This window comes from Mus caroli, unplaced genomic scaffold, assembly GCF_978045245.1.
Source record: "Mus caroli unplaced genomic scaffold, Mus_caroli_1 scaffold_2, whole genome shotgun sequence".
Lineage (NCBI taxonomy): Eukaryota > Metazoa > Chordata > Mammalia > Rodentia > Muridae > Mus > Mus caroli.
Window position 1 is genome coordinate 167,626,238 of NW_028227257.1, and position 17,518 is coordinate 167,643,755.

The 17,518-nt window shown below is 40.1% G+C and overlaps 1 protein-coding gene across 1 annotated transcript in view; it reads left to right on the forward strand.

Moving 5' to 3' along the window:
• Positions 1-17,518, forward strand: part of Cubn (cubilin) — a 222,434-nt gene that overhangs the window by 198,427 nt on the left and 6,489 nt on the right. Inside the window, exons 60-63 of the mRNA XM_021155681.3 lie at positions 7,241-7,449; positions 12,898-13,060; positions 13,419-13,624; positions 16,520-16,667. Of these exons, the coding sequence (XP_021011340.1) occupies positions 7,241-7,449; positions 12,898-13,060; positions 13,419-13,624; positions 16,520-16,667 (726 nt within the window). The remainder of the gene's footprint in view (positions 1-7,240; positions 7,450-12,897; positions 13,061-13,418; positions 13,625-16,519; positions 16,668-17,518) is intronic.

A 17,518-nucleotide genomic window follows, 5' to 3' on the forward strand; every position in this document is an offset into this window, starting at 1 on the left:
TTTTCCTACAATAAGACTGCCCAATTCTTTATACAGGATGCCACGATTCCAGGAGACTAAGTTTTGGTGAACTTTTCGCCTTGGGACAGTGTCCAGGTTTTCGGGGCCTGTCACGCTTGTCACTACTGGAGTGGATGCAGCAGCTTTTAACTGCTGAGTCACCATTCTAGCCCTATATTCATTATTGGTGATAAAATTATTAATTCTGTAGTAGATTTCACAGTAGGTCAGAATATTAATGTACTTAGAGATATTTATTTAAGCAGAAATAAGTAATATGAATAAAATGAAACAAAGATATATTTGTATTTTGGATTAGGTCCATTTTTATTTGTTAAATTTAAATAATAAAAACAATTACATAATTTTCCCCTTTGAAAAAAAAAGACTGCCCATTAGGCAAAATAATCACTATTTTGGATCTTTTGTTGAAATTTTTACTACTGTTCTGCTAAAATATGTGGTCAAAAAGGGCATGGAAATTAGAAAAATTGGCTTTCAAAATAGGCTAACATTGCTAAAAAGGCATTTTGCTAATGTGTGTGTACTTGTGCATAAATACGTGTTTTTATAATAAGCAACAACTTTATGATCAAGATTTAATTATAAAATTATTTAATAATAAAAGTTATCATTTTAACCCTTTACTAGACGACAAAGATCCATCTAATCATTATTTGTTTTCTATGTACTCCTTCATTGTTTTTTTTTATAATATTTCCTAGCTAATTACTATGTGGGCAGTGGTTTTAAGAATGCAAAAGTGAGTTTAGCAAGGTCCTATGCTTGACAAACTCTAAATCAGAAGTCAACATCTCCTTGTAAATTTGGTATGATACCTCTCTTTTGCTATGAAAATGGCTGTCCTGAACCTCAGTGTAGGCTTTGGAGTACCAGACCCAGTTTCTAATCTTAACAATTGGCTTGGGCAATATGCATAGCTATGCTGTCTTGGACTTCTATTCTATAAAATGGACACATTTATCTTTGTAGAGGTCTGTAGTGTTGATTAAACTAGATAAGCCTCTGTATTTATTTGACAACTGAGTACAGCTCTAACCAGCAAATTTTTCTTGAGAGGTTGACAGAGACGCACTGGGATCCATACTTTCTATGAAGAAAAACAGTCATGCATAATTACTGTGTCCTCCTGGGAGATTAATTCATATTGTTATGCAATAACATCTGAAAATGACTTATCTATGATTTCCATTTTTCTTGATTTAGAAATACACACACACATACACACATCATCATCATCTTTCTTCTTCTTCTTCTTCTTCTTCTTCTTCTTCTTCTTCTTCTCCTCCTCCTCCTCCTCCTCCTCCTCCTCCTCCTCCTCCTCCTCCTTCTTCTTCTTCTTCTTCTTCTTCTTCTTCTTCATCCTCTCCTCCTCCTCCTCCTCCTCCTCCTCCTCCTCCTCCTCCTCCTCCTCCTCCTCCTCCTCCTCCTCCTCCTCCTCCTCCTTCTTCTTCTTCTTCTTCTTCTTCTTCTTCTTCTTCTTCTTCTTCTTCTTCTTCTTCTTCATCCTTTTGGACCCAAAAAGCATTTGGTTAAAAACTCTAATTATACATGTACACATATATTTGCACAACATATTTGTTGACCATTTTGCTTCCAAAGTTTCTCTATCGTGAAGAGTATATTTGGTATTTGGCTTTTTCTTCCAATTGGAGAATTTAATATTTAATACACTTTTGTGCAACAGAATTACTGATGTTGCCTGATTTCACTCAACCTTTGTGCTCTTTTCTCTTTGTCCTTCCTCTTTCTCTGTTCACTTGGCCATCCTTTCTTGCCTTTAACTGTTTTATTGCATTTAATTTGCCACTTATCGTGTGTGCATATGTTTTGGATTGAGTGTCACAGTGCACAGAACTTTGCAGGAGTCTTTCTGCTGTGTGGGTCCCGGGGATTGAATCCCAGTCTTCAGCCTCGTGGCAGGCACTTTTCGTCTGCTGACCTACCTCTCTCACTCCTTTTCTTTGCTTCTTTAAAAAAAAGTAATCACCTTTTATGTTATTTCACACACAATCTGTTATTTTAGCTCTTACCTTGTAGACCATACTATTTATCTGTGGCTTGAATTCCTTTGAATTAGTATGGTGCCTACAGAATAGCTCATAGAGTTTACCTCACTGAAGACAGTGAGAAGTGAATAACAGTCCTTGGCTTTATTTCTTGAGAGTGGCTACACCCCACCAAGCCCCCTTTTGATATAGATCTAAGTATACAGCAGAATGAATGGAAACCTGGGCTTAGGCTGCTACCTAGTGTTGACAAATCAGAGGTGCCTGTGCACAAAACAGACAAAGCCCATCTCTGTACCTGTCTTTACAGGCAGAGCATCCTGTCCTTATAGAGATCCTGCTGGTCTTGGCAAATGTTGACTAAGGGAAGGAAGAGTTGTCAAGCTGCGGTTTGATGCCTAGACTATTTAAGAAGTAGCTTTTGTGAACTGTAGTTACTCAACTGAGATTTGAAGGACTAAGTCTTACCACATCATTCATGACTCACTATAATCTAATTTAAAAATAGCATTTTTATCATTTTATGATCAGTTCAGTGGCCTTAGAACATTATGCATGTGCCTTCCTTTAAATGTGTACCCAGATATTCCACCTCCTTTAGTGATTACAAATGATGTGTTTTCCAGTCTTGTCCCTCTCTTGCACATTGCTAATACATAGAAATGTTACAGGTTTTGATGTGCTGTCATACATATTCAGATTTTGACTGCCTGTATTCCTGGGTCTAAGAACTATCATACATATTCAGGTTTTGAGTGGCTGGATTCGTGGGTCTAAGAGTGTTTTTGCAGATCCCTCGGAGTTTTTCTATAAGGAGAAGAATGGCATCTGCAAACAGTGACACCTGGATTCCTTCCTTTCCAGGCTTTTGTTCCCTTAAATATTAATGGCCAAGACTTTAATAGTGATGATTAAGGGTTGTAAGAAAAACATCATTTCTTGTCCTCATCTTGAAGGGCTGCTTAACTGTGTACCTTTGCTACTAGAGACTCACAAGATGGCTTGCTCATCTGAGTACTTGCCATGCAAGTTGCAATCCTCAGCACGCAGGTAAAAAAGCCAAGGACAGAGGTGTGCATCTATAATCTCAATGCAGGGAGCTAGCCAGGAAGATCCATAGTGTTTGCTGGCCAGGCTAGCCAAATTAGCAAGCTCCAGATTCAGTAAGAGTCTCTGTTTCAAAATATAATATGAGGAACCATTGAAAAAGAGACTGGATATCAGCCTATTGCCTTCCCAGGCATGAACACACACACACACACACACACACACACACACACACACACACACCCTTCTTTCAGAAGTTTGCTAATAGCTCTAAGTTCTACAGGTATTCTTTATCAAACTGAGAAATTTCCCTTCTAATCTTAGTTTTCTGGGAGGTTTTAACCCAAGGTTGTGCAGTATTCTACAAAATCCTTTTATAGAAATAGAGACAGCAAGTTCATCAGAAACCATGTTGAATCCTTAAGCAGATTCATAACTCTGGAGCAGCTGACACAACAGCTGTGAAAGTCCCAGTGAGGTTTACTCCAAGTAAGGATGCCGAAGCCCAAGCTCCACAATCTGAAGAGAAGCCACCGTGATGTGACACACTCTGTCTGACGAGGGCACTGCTTTTAGATGCATCTGTGTTACAACGCCCCCAGTCACAGATGTTCCTGAAAGAAAGGACTATACTAAAGTCAGGGTGATCATTATCTTAAGTGCAGCTGCTCCCTAACCTCCAGAGACAGGCAAAGACCTCAAGAAGGTGCTGTCAGTCCTCAAAATAACTTTTTAATAAGCCGTCTCCCTCCACTAAAGCTGCTAAGATGTTTCTCCTAGATATGGCAGATATTTCTTCCCTTATCAGACTAATGCTGCCTTCAGCTTCACTCTGAAGTTTAATCTTTCAGGATTCAGTTACTGACTCAATTAAGTAGATCTGGCCGAATCTCTGCTGAATATGGGTTTATGTCTCCAGGAGGTCTCCCATCTCCTGCACCACACCTCTGTGCAAAGATTTTTTCTCACAACCAAAGAAATAGCTCCTGATAGTTAAATACAGAAGAATGCTATAGTGAAATTTGTTCTTGGGTACAAGGTATGTCATCAAAGTGGTTCTGGTAGAGTCTGACTGGTGAGAAAGGTGCTGGTCACTAAGCATTTTCTAAATGATAATATATATATATATATATATATATATATATATATATATATATATATATATACTGTAACAGGAAACATGATCAATTTGTGATGTTGAAGCAGAACCATGTTAGGATGTCTTTACCAGAAAGAAGGAACTTCAAGTTAGCCATACAGAAAATACAGGTATACATGAGACTCTTTCCTAGTTGTAGGTCCTATTATAACCTGGCACTCCAGGTATGTGGGCACAGCGATGTGGCCTTCACTCATTGTAGCATTGCTCCCTTATTCTGTTAACATTACTGTTTACAGCCTCCAAAGGCACACACACTTGCATTTCCATCTGCCTTAGGAAAGTTGGAAGCACAGAGAAGCTGCACTATGTATAAATATTAAAACGGGACATTTTCTACCGTCATCATTTCCAGAACCCTGTAAATCCCCATCTGCTCATGGGATACTGTGTTTCTTCCAGTTACTTGGCTATTTTGGCCAAAGTTATCTGACTGATAATATTGGTTAATATTAGGTGATATTAGCTTTCCATTTTCTTTATTCTGTATTTTATGAATTGACTTTTTTACAACAGTAAGACAAATTCTCTCTCTCTCTCTCTCTCTCTCTCTCTCTCTCTCTCTCTCTCTCTCTCTCTCTCTCTCTCTCTCTCTCTGTGGGTATGTATGTGCTGCAATGGTGACACTGTATAGCCAGCTGTTCTGATATCAGTAGCTTATAACAAAAGCATTTATGGGTACTCAGAGTCACTAACCTGCCTCCATACCAGGCATATCTACCTCATGACACTACTTTTATTAGTAGTGGTATTGCTACCACGGTATAGTAAGTGTGCATAATGCCATTTACTTTGAGACAAGTCCCTGTTCTCTTATTAACTTGTTGGCGATAATTAACACACAAATAGTGTGTTAATTATTAAATAAATAAATAATTTATTTAAAATTATTAAATAATTTAAATCTACATATTTAAAATCTACAGGTTAATTTTTTAAAAGCAACACTTCATTTCTTGAGGCTGATATATTAACGAAGTAACGTATGTTAAGTTCAAACTCCATTGCCTCTTGCTAATCCAGATTGGATATTGTAGCAGTGGTCTCATCTCTGACGTTAGCTCCCCTAGTCAGCTTTTCCTGTAATATGCTACTACCAGATTCAATTTCAGTTCAAATGATACTACTACTACTCCTGTAATCAAAAATCCTTCCAAGAGGCTGTAGATGGCTTAAACGTTAAGGGTTAACTACTTTTCTAGCGTATTAAAGCTCATTTACAATACACACAGAGGCGGTTCACAATGCATACATCTCCAGCTTCAAGAAATCTAACTATTCACCCTTCTGGCCTTGACAGGCACTCACACACTTGTAGCAGTTGCTCACACATACAATTAATAATAATAATAATGATGATGATGATGATAATAATAATTAAAAGAAAGATTCCAAGTGGATCCTCATTATCCATAGGATAAAATCAAAGGCTTTTTATGGTCTAGTTTTGAGCTCTATTATGGTCATTCATTTGCCTCATAGTTTTCAGATCAAAATTGTGCCTACCTATGCTCAACCCGGTATGATATTGCTGGGGACAAAGTGACATGCTTCCTTCTCCTAGGACAGAGCCCTGCAGGGAGTGAGTCTCCACTAGTGTCCATGGCTGCTATGGGCATGAGGTTTGTTTGTATAGCAATGTACATATTTTCTGGAGCCAGTACTAGTAGTAGAGGACTCTTTCTTTCTGAATAATGCCCTCCCTGTTAATGTTAATGACTTCATAATAATTAGAAACATCACTAGTTCAGAAGTTGAGGGTATTGCTATGTCTCAGCAAAATGGTAGATGCTGGGACCTTCAGGACAGCCCTCAAGGCTGTGGAAAAGAATTCTGAAACCATGAGTTTAAAAATATATGAATTTTCAACTCTACAAAAATATAAGGATGCAATATGAATTATGAGGAGCTTCATGAATCTAAAGGGACAAAGGCAGCTACACTATGAGCCAACTTATCAGAAAGATGCAAAGGCAGATAGATTTCTGAGTTCAAGGTCAGCCTAGGACAAAGCAAGGTTAGGCCCAGGTGTGGTAGGAAGGTCAACAACAGAGAAAATAAGCTGTGCTTGTGTCTAGTGCAAGGCTGCAGACCATTCATTTGTGCACTCATTTAATATTATTTTTGTTGTGATTACTTTGAGTTTAATTCAACCTGACCCTTTCTTTAGAAATTGCCAGCTTTTCTTCATTTCATGTTCGTCCTATGTCATTTCTGAGATACCCGTTATGCTGTGGAGTAAATACATCCTAAATCCAGCGGGGTTTGTTTCTGTTCTTTCCTGCAGTAGACAAACACTCATCATTAAGATACTCCATATTCTGTAATTTGTAATGCATGACTAATTGTTTAATTTCAGTGTAGATAGTTTTTACCTAGTGGATTTCTTTTATTCTTTAGTCTCCTCCTGACTTGGTTTCGGAAAAGATAAAAAATAAAATACAGGGAATGTGATTTAATGTAAAGTAGGAGTCGGAGCTGTCTCCTCACAGCCTCTTTCTGTCAAACTATTTAAACGAAAAACTAGTTGGGAGGTAATTTTTTTTTAGAAGTATTGGATAAATCTTCATAAATTCAATTTTCAGTTTTAGCAGTGTTCACAAAAGTAGAACACAAAAGTCAGGCATGTGCACATTTTCCACCAGCTTTATTATGCAAAAAACATCAATTTTCAGAAAATTGAGTTTTTCAGGGTTGGAAAGACTTGAATAAATCGCATGAATAGTTCTACAGAGGCACATGCATGCACCCCAGTGTGGTTACTCACTCTCTCAGACATCTATGTGTGCTGATAAGGAGGCAACTCAGTGATGGGAAAAAAGAATTAGCAAGAAGCCAAGAAAAGCTGAGAAACACATGTGCACACTCCCTAGTTTTCGGGGACCTCTTGATAATATTTGCAAATCTGTGGGAGAAAATGGAACCTCTCCTCTTCAAAATCCTTCCACAGTAACGCGAAGATCGTTTTGTTCTTCTGCACAATGATGTATCTTTCATTTGACAGGACCACAGCAAGGATGTGGTGGGTACCTGACTGAGGACAACAAGAGCTTTGTGTCTCCTGATCATGACTCAGATGGACTTTATGACAAAGGTCTAAACTGCATATGGTACATAATTGCCCCTGAAAACAAACTTGTTAAGCTCACCTTCAATTCATTTACTCTGGAGGGACCATCGTCGCCAGGAAGATGCAACTTTGATTACGTGCAGGTAAGACTGCTACACCTTAACAGTCTGCTCTAGCGCATGGGATTCCAGCTTACTATCTACAAGCCTTGAAAATGAGAACACTATTGCTTACAGTGGCTTCAATATATATTGTAGTTGCTAGCCTCCTGTTCACGTTCATCTCTGATATCATCATTCAAACATCTCAAGTGACTTCTAACATTAGCTTCAAGATTCAATTCTGTCTCACTAAGTGCCTTGTTAAGAAGCGATCCATGGGAAGATTAGTTGGATGGAGTGAGGTTGTCTTTCACAATTCCTAATGTAAATGGTATCTGAAGTGCAAAAATACACTGTAATTGGTCTCTTCCTTTTATTTACGTAGATAGCATCCAAAGCTTCCTAAAAATTCCAAAGAAACATTTAGACAGTGTAAAGCTAGACGGCCAAACTCCCATCGATGTCTAGGAAGGGTGCCAAGGACAGGATGCACCGGGAGGACCAAAGATGAAGGGACAAAAATGGATGACTGAGAAAAGCTTGTGACATCCAGGAACAGTGTGGTGCATGGAAGTCAGGGGAAGATGCCTTTCCAAATGATGTGTGGGTAGCCAGTGGTGTTAAGCTGTAGGCCACAGACAAAGAAAAGCTGAGATGAAGAAAGCCATTCCACTGGGTGACAACCATTTTAATAAGACATGGGGCTAGAAGCCAGCCATTATGAGGGAGTTCATGAGGGGCTAGAGGTGATAAAATGTGGGACAAATGTGTTAATTCAAGTTCAGTCCTTCTCTAAAATGAGACCAAGTAGCCAGAACTACTTAAGAGGTTATTTAAAACCAGCTTCTCTGGGTTCCTGACAAGTAGTAAGATTTGAAGGCAGATACTAAGTAGTCCCACAGCCAGGAAGCACAGAGGGATCAGTTCTGACATTCAGCTCATATTTTCCTTTTAATTCAGTCTAGAGTCCCAAGTCATGGATTGGTACCACCCACATTTAGGGTGGGTTCTTTCAAATTCAGTTAACCCAATCTTGGCACTTTCTCACAGGCATGCCCAGAAGTTGGTCCCTTGGTGATTCTAGATCATGTTGAGGTGATATCAGTATTTACTACCCCTCTTTTAAATTGTTCAATGTTGTGATAAAATGACATTCTATAGAAGCTAATGACACAGCTCTATAAATAGTGTGTAAGACAGATTATACCAGTTCCATTGCTGAATTATGCCTACTCCCTTCATTGCTGTCTTTGAGAGTGTTTACTAAGGGACCAAGGGGGTCATCTGCTGTACATTAGTGAACTGTGGCTGATCAATGACTGTTGAAACCATAGTCACATCTGTCCTATGGAGTTGTGTGGCAGCCATGGTACATAATACGGGAGATGTGGCAGTGAACGTTCCCCAAGGAGAAGTAATTCATTGGGATTGGGGGGAAGACTGGCCTGTAAACAGACACATTATACAACATGAAAACAGAAGTTAAATACCCTTGACGTAGAAAAGGAGATCAGAACAGAGTATGTTGGGCTTCTTAGATGTGAGCATGCCATGGCACTTAACAGCATCATGAAAGCTCACACATACTGTTGCCTCCATAAAATGGAGAACAGTATCAACAAGGCATATCCACAAGAAAGACATGACCAAAAATAAGGGGAAAGGACAGTGCTGTGTACTACCTAATCTCCAACTCTTGGTTAGTTCAGTCATCCTTGTGTTGAGCATCAGTAAGGTGGTTGAGGGCATCAAAAGTGTGGTCCTCATTGCTTCCTCTACCTGGAAATATGACACTGGTGGAAGTTTCCCAAGGTTTCTTCCTCAACTTGGTGCTCTTGGTTTTGGCAGATATATTTTAAAGTTTCCAGTCCCATCTGAAGAGAAAATTCCCTGTACTTACTACCCAGAAATGTGACTTCTAAACACTAAATGCTCCAAATTATTGTTGTGAGGCCAATTATAAACTCCCGAACATCAAACTTGCATAAAAACATTCCCTAGAGCTTTCTGGGAGCCCCTGTGATAATTCACTGGGCCTATCCCTTCTGTATATTATCAGGCACTGGGGAAGGGTGTGTGCATCTTTAGGGACAGCATCAGCAGACCCTAGGTGCATTGGTTAGGAGATAGCACTGCCACTAAGTATTCATGTACTTAGTTATTCATTAGATAAGTGTGAATTTCAGTCTACCTCATTATAGATATTAGCTCAAACATTTAAAAATGCATAAAGAGTAAATAATTATTACTGTGATACTTTGAACCTTGCATGACCCACCAAAGCACAACCGTTAAGAAGACATGGTTGATAGCATGGGAGTAAGTTAGGAAGGTAGGTTATTGAGGACACTGGAGTTTGAAAGATACCTGAGTCCCAACCACTTTTTTCTATCTGCATCAGTGCTTCTATGAAGTATGTAACCCCCCACCCCCCAGTGTGTCCTTCTGTCATGACCTTAACACAGTCCTAGAACAACTCTGTAACTGTGTCACTATAGAGATTAGTCGTGCATGGACTGAGTCCTAGAGACAAAGTATATCTTGAGTTGACTATTATAGGCATTTTGTCACAGTGACACCAAGAAACAAGGCTTCTAGAAGGCAAGGTATGCCTGAGTTAGTGTTCAGACACTAACTTATCACAGACATGCAGTCCTTGCTCCAGTGTTGTTCAGGGTCTACCCACAGCAAGAGATTTGGTGTTGTCAAGGAACAGAACAGAGATAGAAATAATTTCAGGTTTGATCATACAGAAGGCTAGGAGTCATGCAGTTTGTAACTATATATTCCCAATCAGTTACGCTAACTCCTACTTTAATGTGGTTAGATGAATATAGTACCAGCACAGGGCCACCTTCTACCCAGCCCTAGCTTGTCCTGTCCTGCCCTTCACATCTACCAGTCTCTATTTAAAACTGACATTGGTCTTGTAGAGTAAGACCCAGGCTCCTTGGCATGAACTGGGTGATCTTCCCCCACTCTCTCTTTCTTTTATAGTACGAATCTCCTTGATATTATTTGACAGAATTACCTTTTCTTTTCTTTGGTTTCTTTTTTATATTTTTCCACGCATATTTGTAGATATATCTGTAAACAGCAACACACACACACACACACGCACGCACACACACAAGCGCGCACATACGTTTATATTTGGCTCTTTCTTCTCACTATTTCATGAGCACCTTGAAGGTACAGAAATGCTCTTATGTCTCTCCATATACACACAACCCAACACAAGCCAGGTACATGATACAAGTGAAAAGCTTGTATAGACCACAGTGGTTGTAATGAAACCTCACTTAGCAGAAAAAGTATGTTGTCTTTAACTTGGCAACTCTTCTCTATAACGTGAGGGTGTTTGATGACAGACCTTCACTTTTCCGTGCTCCTCGTGAATTCATATAGGAGAGACAGTACCATCTAGTGGTCAGTTTTGTTTCATTTTTAATTTTGAAATTTATCTTGTTCATTTTATAACATCAGTGGCCACATTGAAAACATATTTGTTTATTTATTTATTTGTTTGTTTGTTTGTTTGTTTGTTTATTAGTAAGGTGTTTGAGGGATATACAAATCCTCACTATTTCTTTGGGTGTTTGTAAAAGTCTGCGAAAGCCATCAGTAGTTCTGGATGCTGGAGACACTTCTGAGCATAACTTCGTTTCTCTTCCTGTGAAATTCACACTTGAACAGAGGGGGCGCCCAATAAAAGTAAATAAGCATCATGTTGATGGAGTTTCATCACAGTAAAATTAAACAAGATGGTATTGGAGGAGGGCCCCACTGTGTGGGATTAGTCTCTCAGGGGACGTGACATTTGAGTAAAAGGTCTATGACTAGGGATTATCAGTACTTCAAGAAAGACTATGTCTCCAAGGGAGGAGACTGTCAGAGGCAGCGAGCGTTGGAAAGGGGAAGAAGCAACAGCATTGACCAGGGCTTGCAAGTTCTGCATTGGGTACAAGGTATAGTTTTGTAGGAAGAACAGGAACATACTCTAGGTCATCAAACACCTGGGTACCACGGTGCAGAACTCTGTGAGTGCTCTGTGCAATTGATATGTGAGCCATGTTCTGAAGACACTGTATCACATGGCATTGATACAATATATTTTGAAGGTGGAACAAAGGGGGTATGCTTATCATGGGAATGGGAGAGTTGAGTATGACTGGAATTTAGACTTGAGCTGTTTATTGAGATAGAGTAGACTCAGGGAGAATATTTTAGGGTAGGGTGGTGCTGTGGTGTGTACATGTCACTCAAGTACCTGTGGTAGAAATGCAAACATTATATCCATATGTTGAAGGTATGGGGGGCTTTGAGGTATAACTGGGGTTAGATGAAGTCATGAGAGTGGGGTTCCTATCATGAGGTGAATAGTATCACCCCAGGAGAGGAAGAGATTGCCGAGCTGGCATGCTCCTGATGTTCTTCTTAGGATGCTCATATGTTAGAAGGTAAGAAGGCCCTCATCAAAGTCCACCCCTTGAATTCTAAATGTCCCTCAATCCTCAGAACTATCACAATTAACTTACTTGTATATAAATGACATGGTCTATGGCACTCTGGTACAGCAACATAAAACAGACCAAGGCATGTGGGTCGTAGGGAAGGGTCAAAGCACTTACTAAGAAGTGAGTAAGCATGGTTTATGCATTACACACCCTTAAGGTCTGGGGCCATATGGCGGAACAGAATAAAATTCTGTGTTTCTGTGGAATGTTGTATTCATTTTAGAAGGAAAGACAATAGAATTAGCAAGTTAAATGTGTAGCATGTTGACAGTAATACTTGCCCTGAGGAAAGGAGTCAGGGAATGTGGGCAGTGTTCACTTTAGGGAAGACACTGCTGGTGGATGATGGAGGAAGAGAGACCTCAACAGACTCTGTGAATACCAGCAAGGGTGGTCTGGGCAAAGGAAGGCAGATGCAATAGCTGGGAAGCTAGACTGAGCTGGGGATGTTCAAGAATCTCAATCAAGCAGAGCAGACCCCTGAGGTCTGTGTGGGAGGAGAAGCCATTGCATTAGGTCTGGATCACTGTTGTAATGGGTGTAGCCTTTGTGTTAAGAGGGTAGGAAGCAGTTAGGCAGCTCCTGGTCTGACTTTATCTTAGTAGCAACCTGTTAGAGGTTGGAAGGTTGGTTCCTAGCCAGGAAGCTTCAAAAAGAACCCGTGGTGATAATTCAGGCAGCAGAGAGACTAGCAATGGGTTTAATGACTTTGAGGCCATGGGGCTGTTGTTGTTGTTGTTTATTTCAATTATATATTACCTTTTCTAACAGAAGAATATATAATGGGCATCACTGAAAGTCATTATAGCATTATCAATATAAATTAAGACTGCCTATAAGAACACCCACATATAGATCCTTAATCCATGGTTTGTCTATCACCATAGACATATGGTGACCTCACAGGTAAGTTAGTGCAAAATAGCAATTCCCTTATTAATAATTAACTACTATAAACTACTTTTTCTTCCAGATAGCAGATGGTGCAAGCATAAACTCATACTTAGGCGGAAGATTTTGTGGTTCCACTAGACCTGCCCCTTTTATTTCTTCTGGCAACTTTCTTACAGTTCAATTTGTCTCTGACATAAGTCTTCAAATGAAAGGATTTAATGCAACATATACCTTTGTGGACAGTAAGTATTCTGACAGATTATGAAATACATATGTCCTTATGCACAGACAAGAATTCATGCATATTACATGTAAATTAATTACAGTTTTAGCGGATTATTAAACACAAGACCTAGGTTGCCTGCCCTCAGTTTCCCTTTCTTTGACAACGTCTCACTAAGTTGCCAGGCTGGCCTTGAATTTTATCCTTCAGCCTCAAGCTTACAAGAAGGTAGGATTGCAGCCCTGTGTCACCACGACATTTACTAAATCCTTAAAAGAATATTAACATGTTTTCTAGGCCAGAGCAAGATGTTAAAGACAGTATGTATAATTAGAGATGATTAAAACATCTACATTATTTTCTTTCTCCCTCTTCAGTGCCTTGTGGGGGAACATATAATGCAACTTCGACACCTCAAAACACATCATCACCTCAGTTGTCAAACATCAGACGGCCATTTTCCACCTGTACTTGGGTCATTGAAGCTCCCCCACACCAGCAGGTCCAGATAACTGTGTGGAAACTGCAGCTGCCCTCACAAGACTGCTCAAGGAGCTACTTAGAACTTCAGGATTCAGTACAGGTAAAAATGCCAGGATGGTGGCCGTCCTATTTGCAGACACTGCAAGCAATGAAGCCATGCCTAAATAAAGTCCTGTTACTTCTAGAATTGTTTTTTCAGTAGAAGACAAAACCTTCCTTGCCGACATACTAACCCATTTAAATGTAGTCCTGTCGCAAGATGCTTTCAAACTGTCCTGTAGCTAAGAATCATCTGGGGGTCTTGTTAAAAATGCACATTCCTGAAAATGTCAAACTTTGTGGAGCTATTGTGCATTTAATGGGTATGTAATGTGTCACAATGGACACATGCCATGTGAGCATAGAGATATTGATAGGAGAACAACCATCTGTCTCCCAGCATGAATAGAATATATGTAGTAGCCCCAACTTTATGCAGACTGTCTGGATGTGATAAAACTTTGAAATTAATTGGTTTAACAACTTTATTTGGGACTTCCACAAACTCACACTGCAAAGAAAAAAAAAAACCCTACGACTATTATTATTGTGAAAATTCTTCTCTTTGTCCTGGTTCACTTTATAAACGTGGCCTGACTGACATGATAGGAAGATTTACGAATATAATCATATTCCGATCGCTTTATAGAAAGGATGCTAGAAGTGTGAGCCATGTAATAAACCACTTACCATCAGAGGTATCTTCAAAGATGCAAAAGAACCCATAATGAAGGGGAACACCATACCTATAAACAGTAGGATAAAAACAGTAGGATAAAAAGAATCTGATTTCTCTTTACCATTAGTCCAGATTGCAAAATTAATTCATACAAATAAAAAGATTTCTCAGTGTAATGAATGTGGTTAAAAAAAAAAGAAGTAAAAAGACATAAGAATTACAAAAAAACAAAAAAAACAAAAAAAAACAAAACACATTCCTAGGGCCCCCTGCAGACACCGATTGATCTGCCTAACACACATTAATCAATGTTTGATGAGCATCTCTTGTATTCTGCCATAACCCCAGAGCTCCATGGGCCACACCTGGAGAACTACATCTGTAGCTAACAGGCTATGTACAGGTGAACTGGAGGGTCCCATACAGAACACAGGAAAAACAGCTAAGAGACCATTTTGTGTCTATCTATCTAGTAGGGCTACAATTGCCGCAAACTGAGAGAATAAAAAGGGAAACAGAAGCTTTTGGGCTCAAAGAGATAAACAGTGGAATCTTAGTTTCCCATGGGGAAAGATGGCACAACAGCTGGTGTGAGAAGGACCCAGAGATCTGAGCATGATCATCTCCTCAATTGGTGGGTAGAATGGGGAAAGCAGTAAGGCTACCAAAGAAAATATTTCAATTCAAGACCCATAGTCTGAGCTCATACCCTGAAACTATTGGAGTCTGCAGTTGGGTAAACAGTTAACATACTTACTGTCAGAGGCCATATTTGAATGCCCAAGGCCTTGCTTAAATGGAGCTCCACCTGTCACAGAAGATAGACGCCATAATGAACAAGGCCCTCCTTGTTTTCAAGGCCCTCCTTGTTATAAAGCTGGGCTTTCTCACTTCTTACAAGTCTCTAGCTCAGTGACAAAAGTCCAGCTTGACTCGATGTGGAGGGTCAGAGATGCACATGCTGGAGATGAGCTGAGTGCCGCATAGATCCTAGAGACCAAGGTTACTCTAAGGATCCCGAGGTGGTTGAGAAACGAGGTTAAGCATCACTCCCCTAGCAGTGGTTGCAGCACAGAATTCCTGTACCCCAATGGAAGCCCCAGTGGAAGAACTTAGAGCCAAGTACAATGAGACCCTTTCGCTCAAAGCACTTTGAGTTTCCTATCACTTTACAAATAATGCAAATCAGGGCAGATTCCTCATCAGGGCACAAAAATAACATGTACAGGCAGCTGTGGTACACAACAGCAGCTGGACTGGCTGCAAATACTACAATTGAGGACGTTTAGTGTGCTGTCTATAAAAATACTCAAGGCCTTTAAGGCTTCAGAACACACCTGGGACATAGAAAATTATTATGAGCTAAGACACCACAGAAGATAGACGCCATAATGAACAACACAGAAGAGCCCACCCCACTGTCTTGTACTATGTTTACCCAGTAAGCTGTGGAGCAAACCTTCATGAGCTGCTGGATACATGAGAGTCACATACGATTACAAAGTTGAAAATCTTGGGATATAAACACTAGGGGGAGGCTTTAGCAATTCAGTTAAAGTTTAAAGGTTACATCAGACAAACTTAGGACAAACTTAAACAATATGGAAGGCTAAGTAGGTCAATGAGACAGACTAATAACTCAGGAGTCTAGAAACAAGGTTGGAGCATGTGCCTTCAGACAGAGACCAAGAACTACATGTACTTCAGTCATAAGGGTAATGTGACAGGGGCTGTTGTTCAATGCCTGGGATACTTGCTTGTACGTGTAGAAATTATTAGGCATTTACTCTGAACATTTGACAGGGGATGAGGACTGCCAAAGTGCTGCTGAAGAGAACAAGGCCATTATTATAGGTACCAAGTGCCAGGGACAACTGAAGGGGAAGCTCACCAGAGTACTTCCACCTCTGCCTAACCTAATAGAACTCTAGAACAGGGGTAACTAGAGGAAGAACTCTAGACCTGTAGGGAGTTTACATGCCCTGGCTCTGCTTCCAACAAGAACACACACACTTTCACTGTGATATGGCTCAAGAGGGAGCAGCTTTGGTTTCTGTAGAGACACGTCTGCTCATGGTTTTAGCAGAAGCTGGGTTCCTTATGTCCCACACCTCTAGGGAGGCAGGACACTGCTCAATTCCCTGGTTAATGCTAAGTGTTTCCTGGCATCTGAGACTAGAGCTGTTGAAGTCACATGCTTAGTACAGTTTACTATCTGGTGTAGCTTTACTGTCCTGAAGCCAAATCTCATGCAACATGGCTTCCGTTTCATTTCAGACTAATGGAAACCAAGTGACTCAGTTCTGCGGTGCAAACTATACAACCTTGCCCGTGTTCTATTCCTCAACGAGTACCGCAGTTGTTGTTTTCAAATCTGACTTCTTAAACAGAAACTCTCGAGTGTATTTCACCTATGAGATTGCAGGTGAGCCTAAAGCCTCATGTTTATCGGGAAAAGCAGCTTTGATGACCATCATTGTTGGAGATAAGTTTTGTGAACAGATAAGTTGTTGTTAAGGTAAACTATCTCCATGTGAAGTAAGGTTCAATTTAGCTTATTGGAAACTAAGCTTTATAACGTATATAAAGTTCACAGTTCAGTAACTTTTGGTGTGGTCACAGTGGTGGGAATCACTTTACCTTAGGAAATTATTTTGTAAATGACCACAGTGCCTTGAAGAAATTACTTGATTTCAATGATTGGAAGAGTTTCCAGAGACTACTTCATGTAAGGATGGTTTTTTACCTTGACCAAAACTACAGCAGAATTTGATTTGAACATAATTACTTTTGGTTTTTGTTTATGAAAAAAAAAAGGAAAAAATGTAAAAAGAAATATGTGAATTGAATAAAAAGGAACAGTTTAGCAAAGGAAACCCTACACAGATGATATCTGGGAGGGTGAGCTTTGGGTCTGGAAAAGGTCCAAGTATCAACCATGTGAGCAGAAGAGTTCAGAAGATGCTGGAGTGCTCTTCAAAAGGGACTTGCACTGCCACTCTTTACGAGGGGGCATGAACAACTCATGTCACGGCAGCTGCTATGGGGGGCTGCCCACATGAGGAAGCCGCTGCACAGCAGCTGAGCCTGCACGTGGGGGCTCCGCATGCGCAAGCCGCTACACAGCAACTGAACATGCGCAGTGCTCAGCATCTCTCAGGTCCCTGTTTTCTTATTCAAGCCAAGAGGCTGGAGCCCTTTTTGAATGTTGCTCAGATTCAGTGGACTATAAAACCACTGTTGTTATCAAGACTACTAAATATTTGGACCTGCACA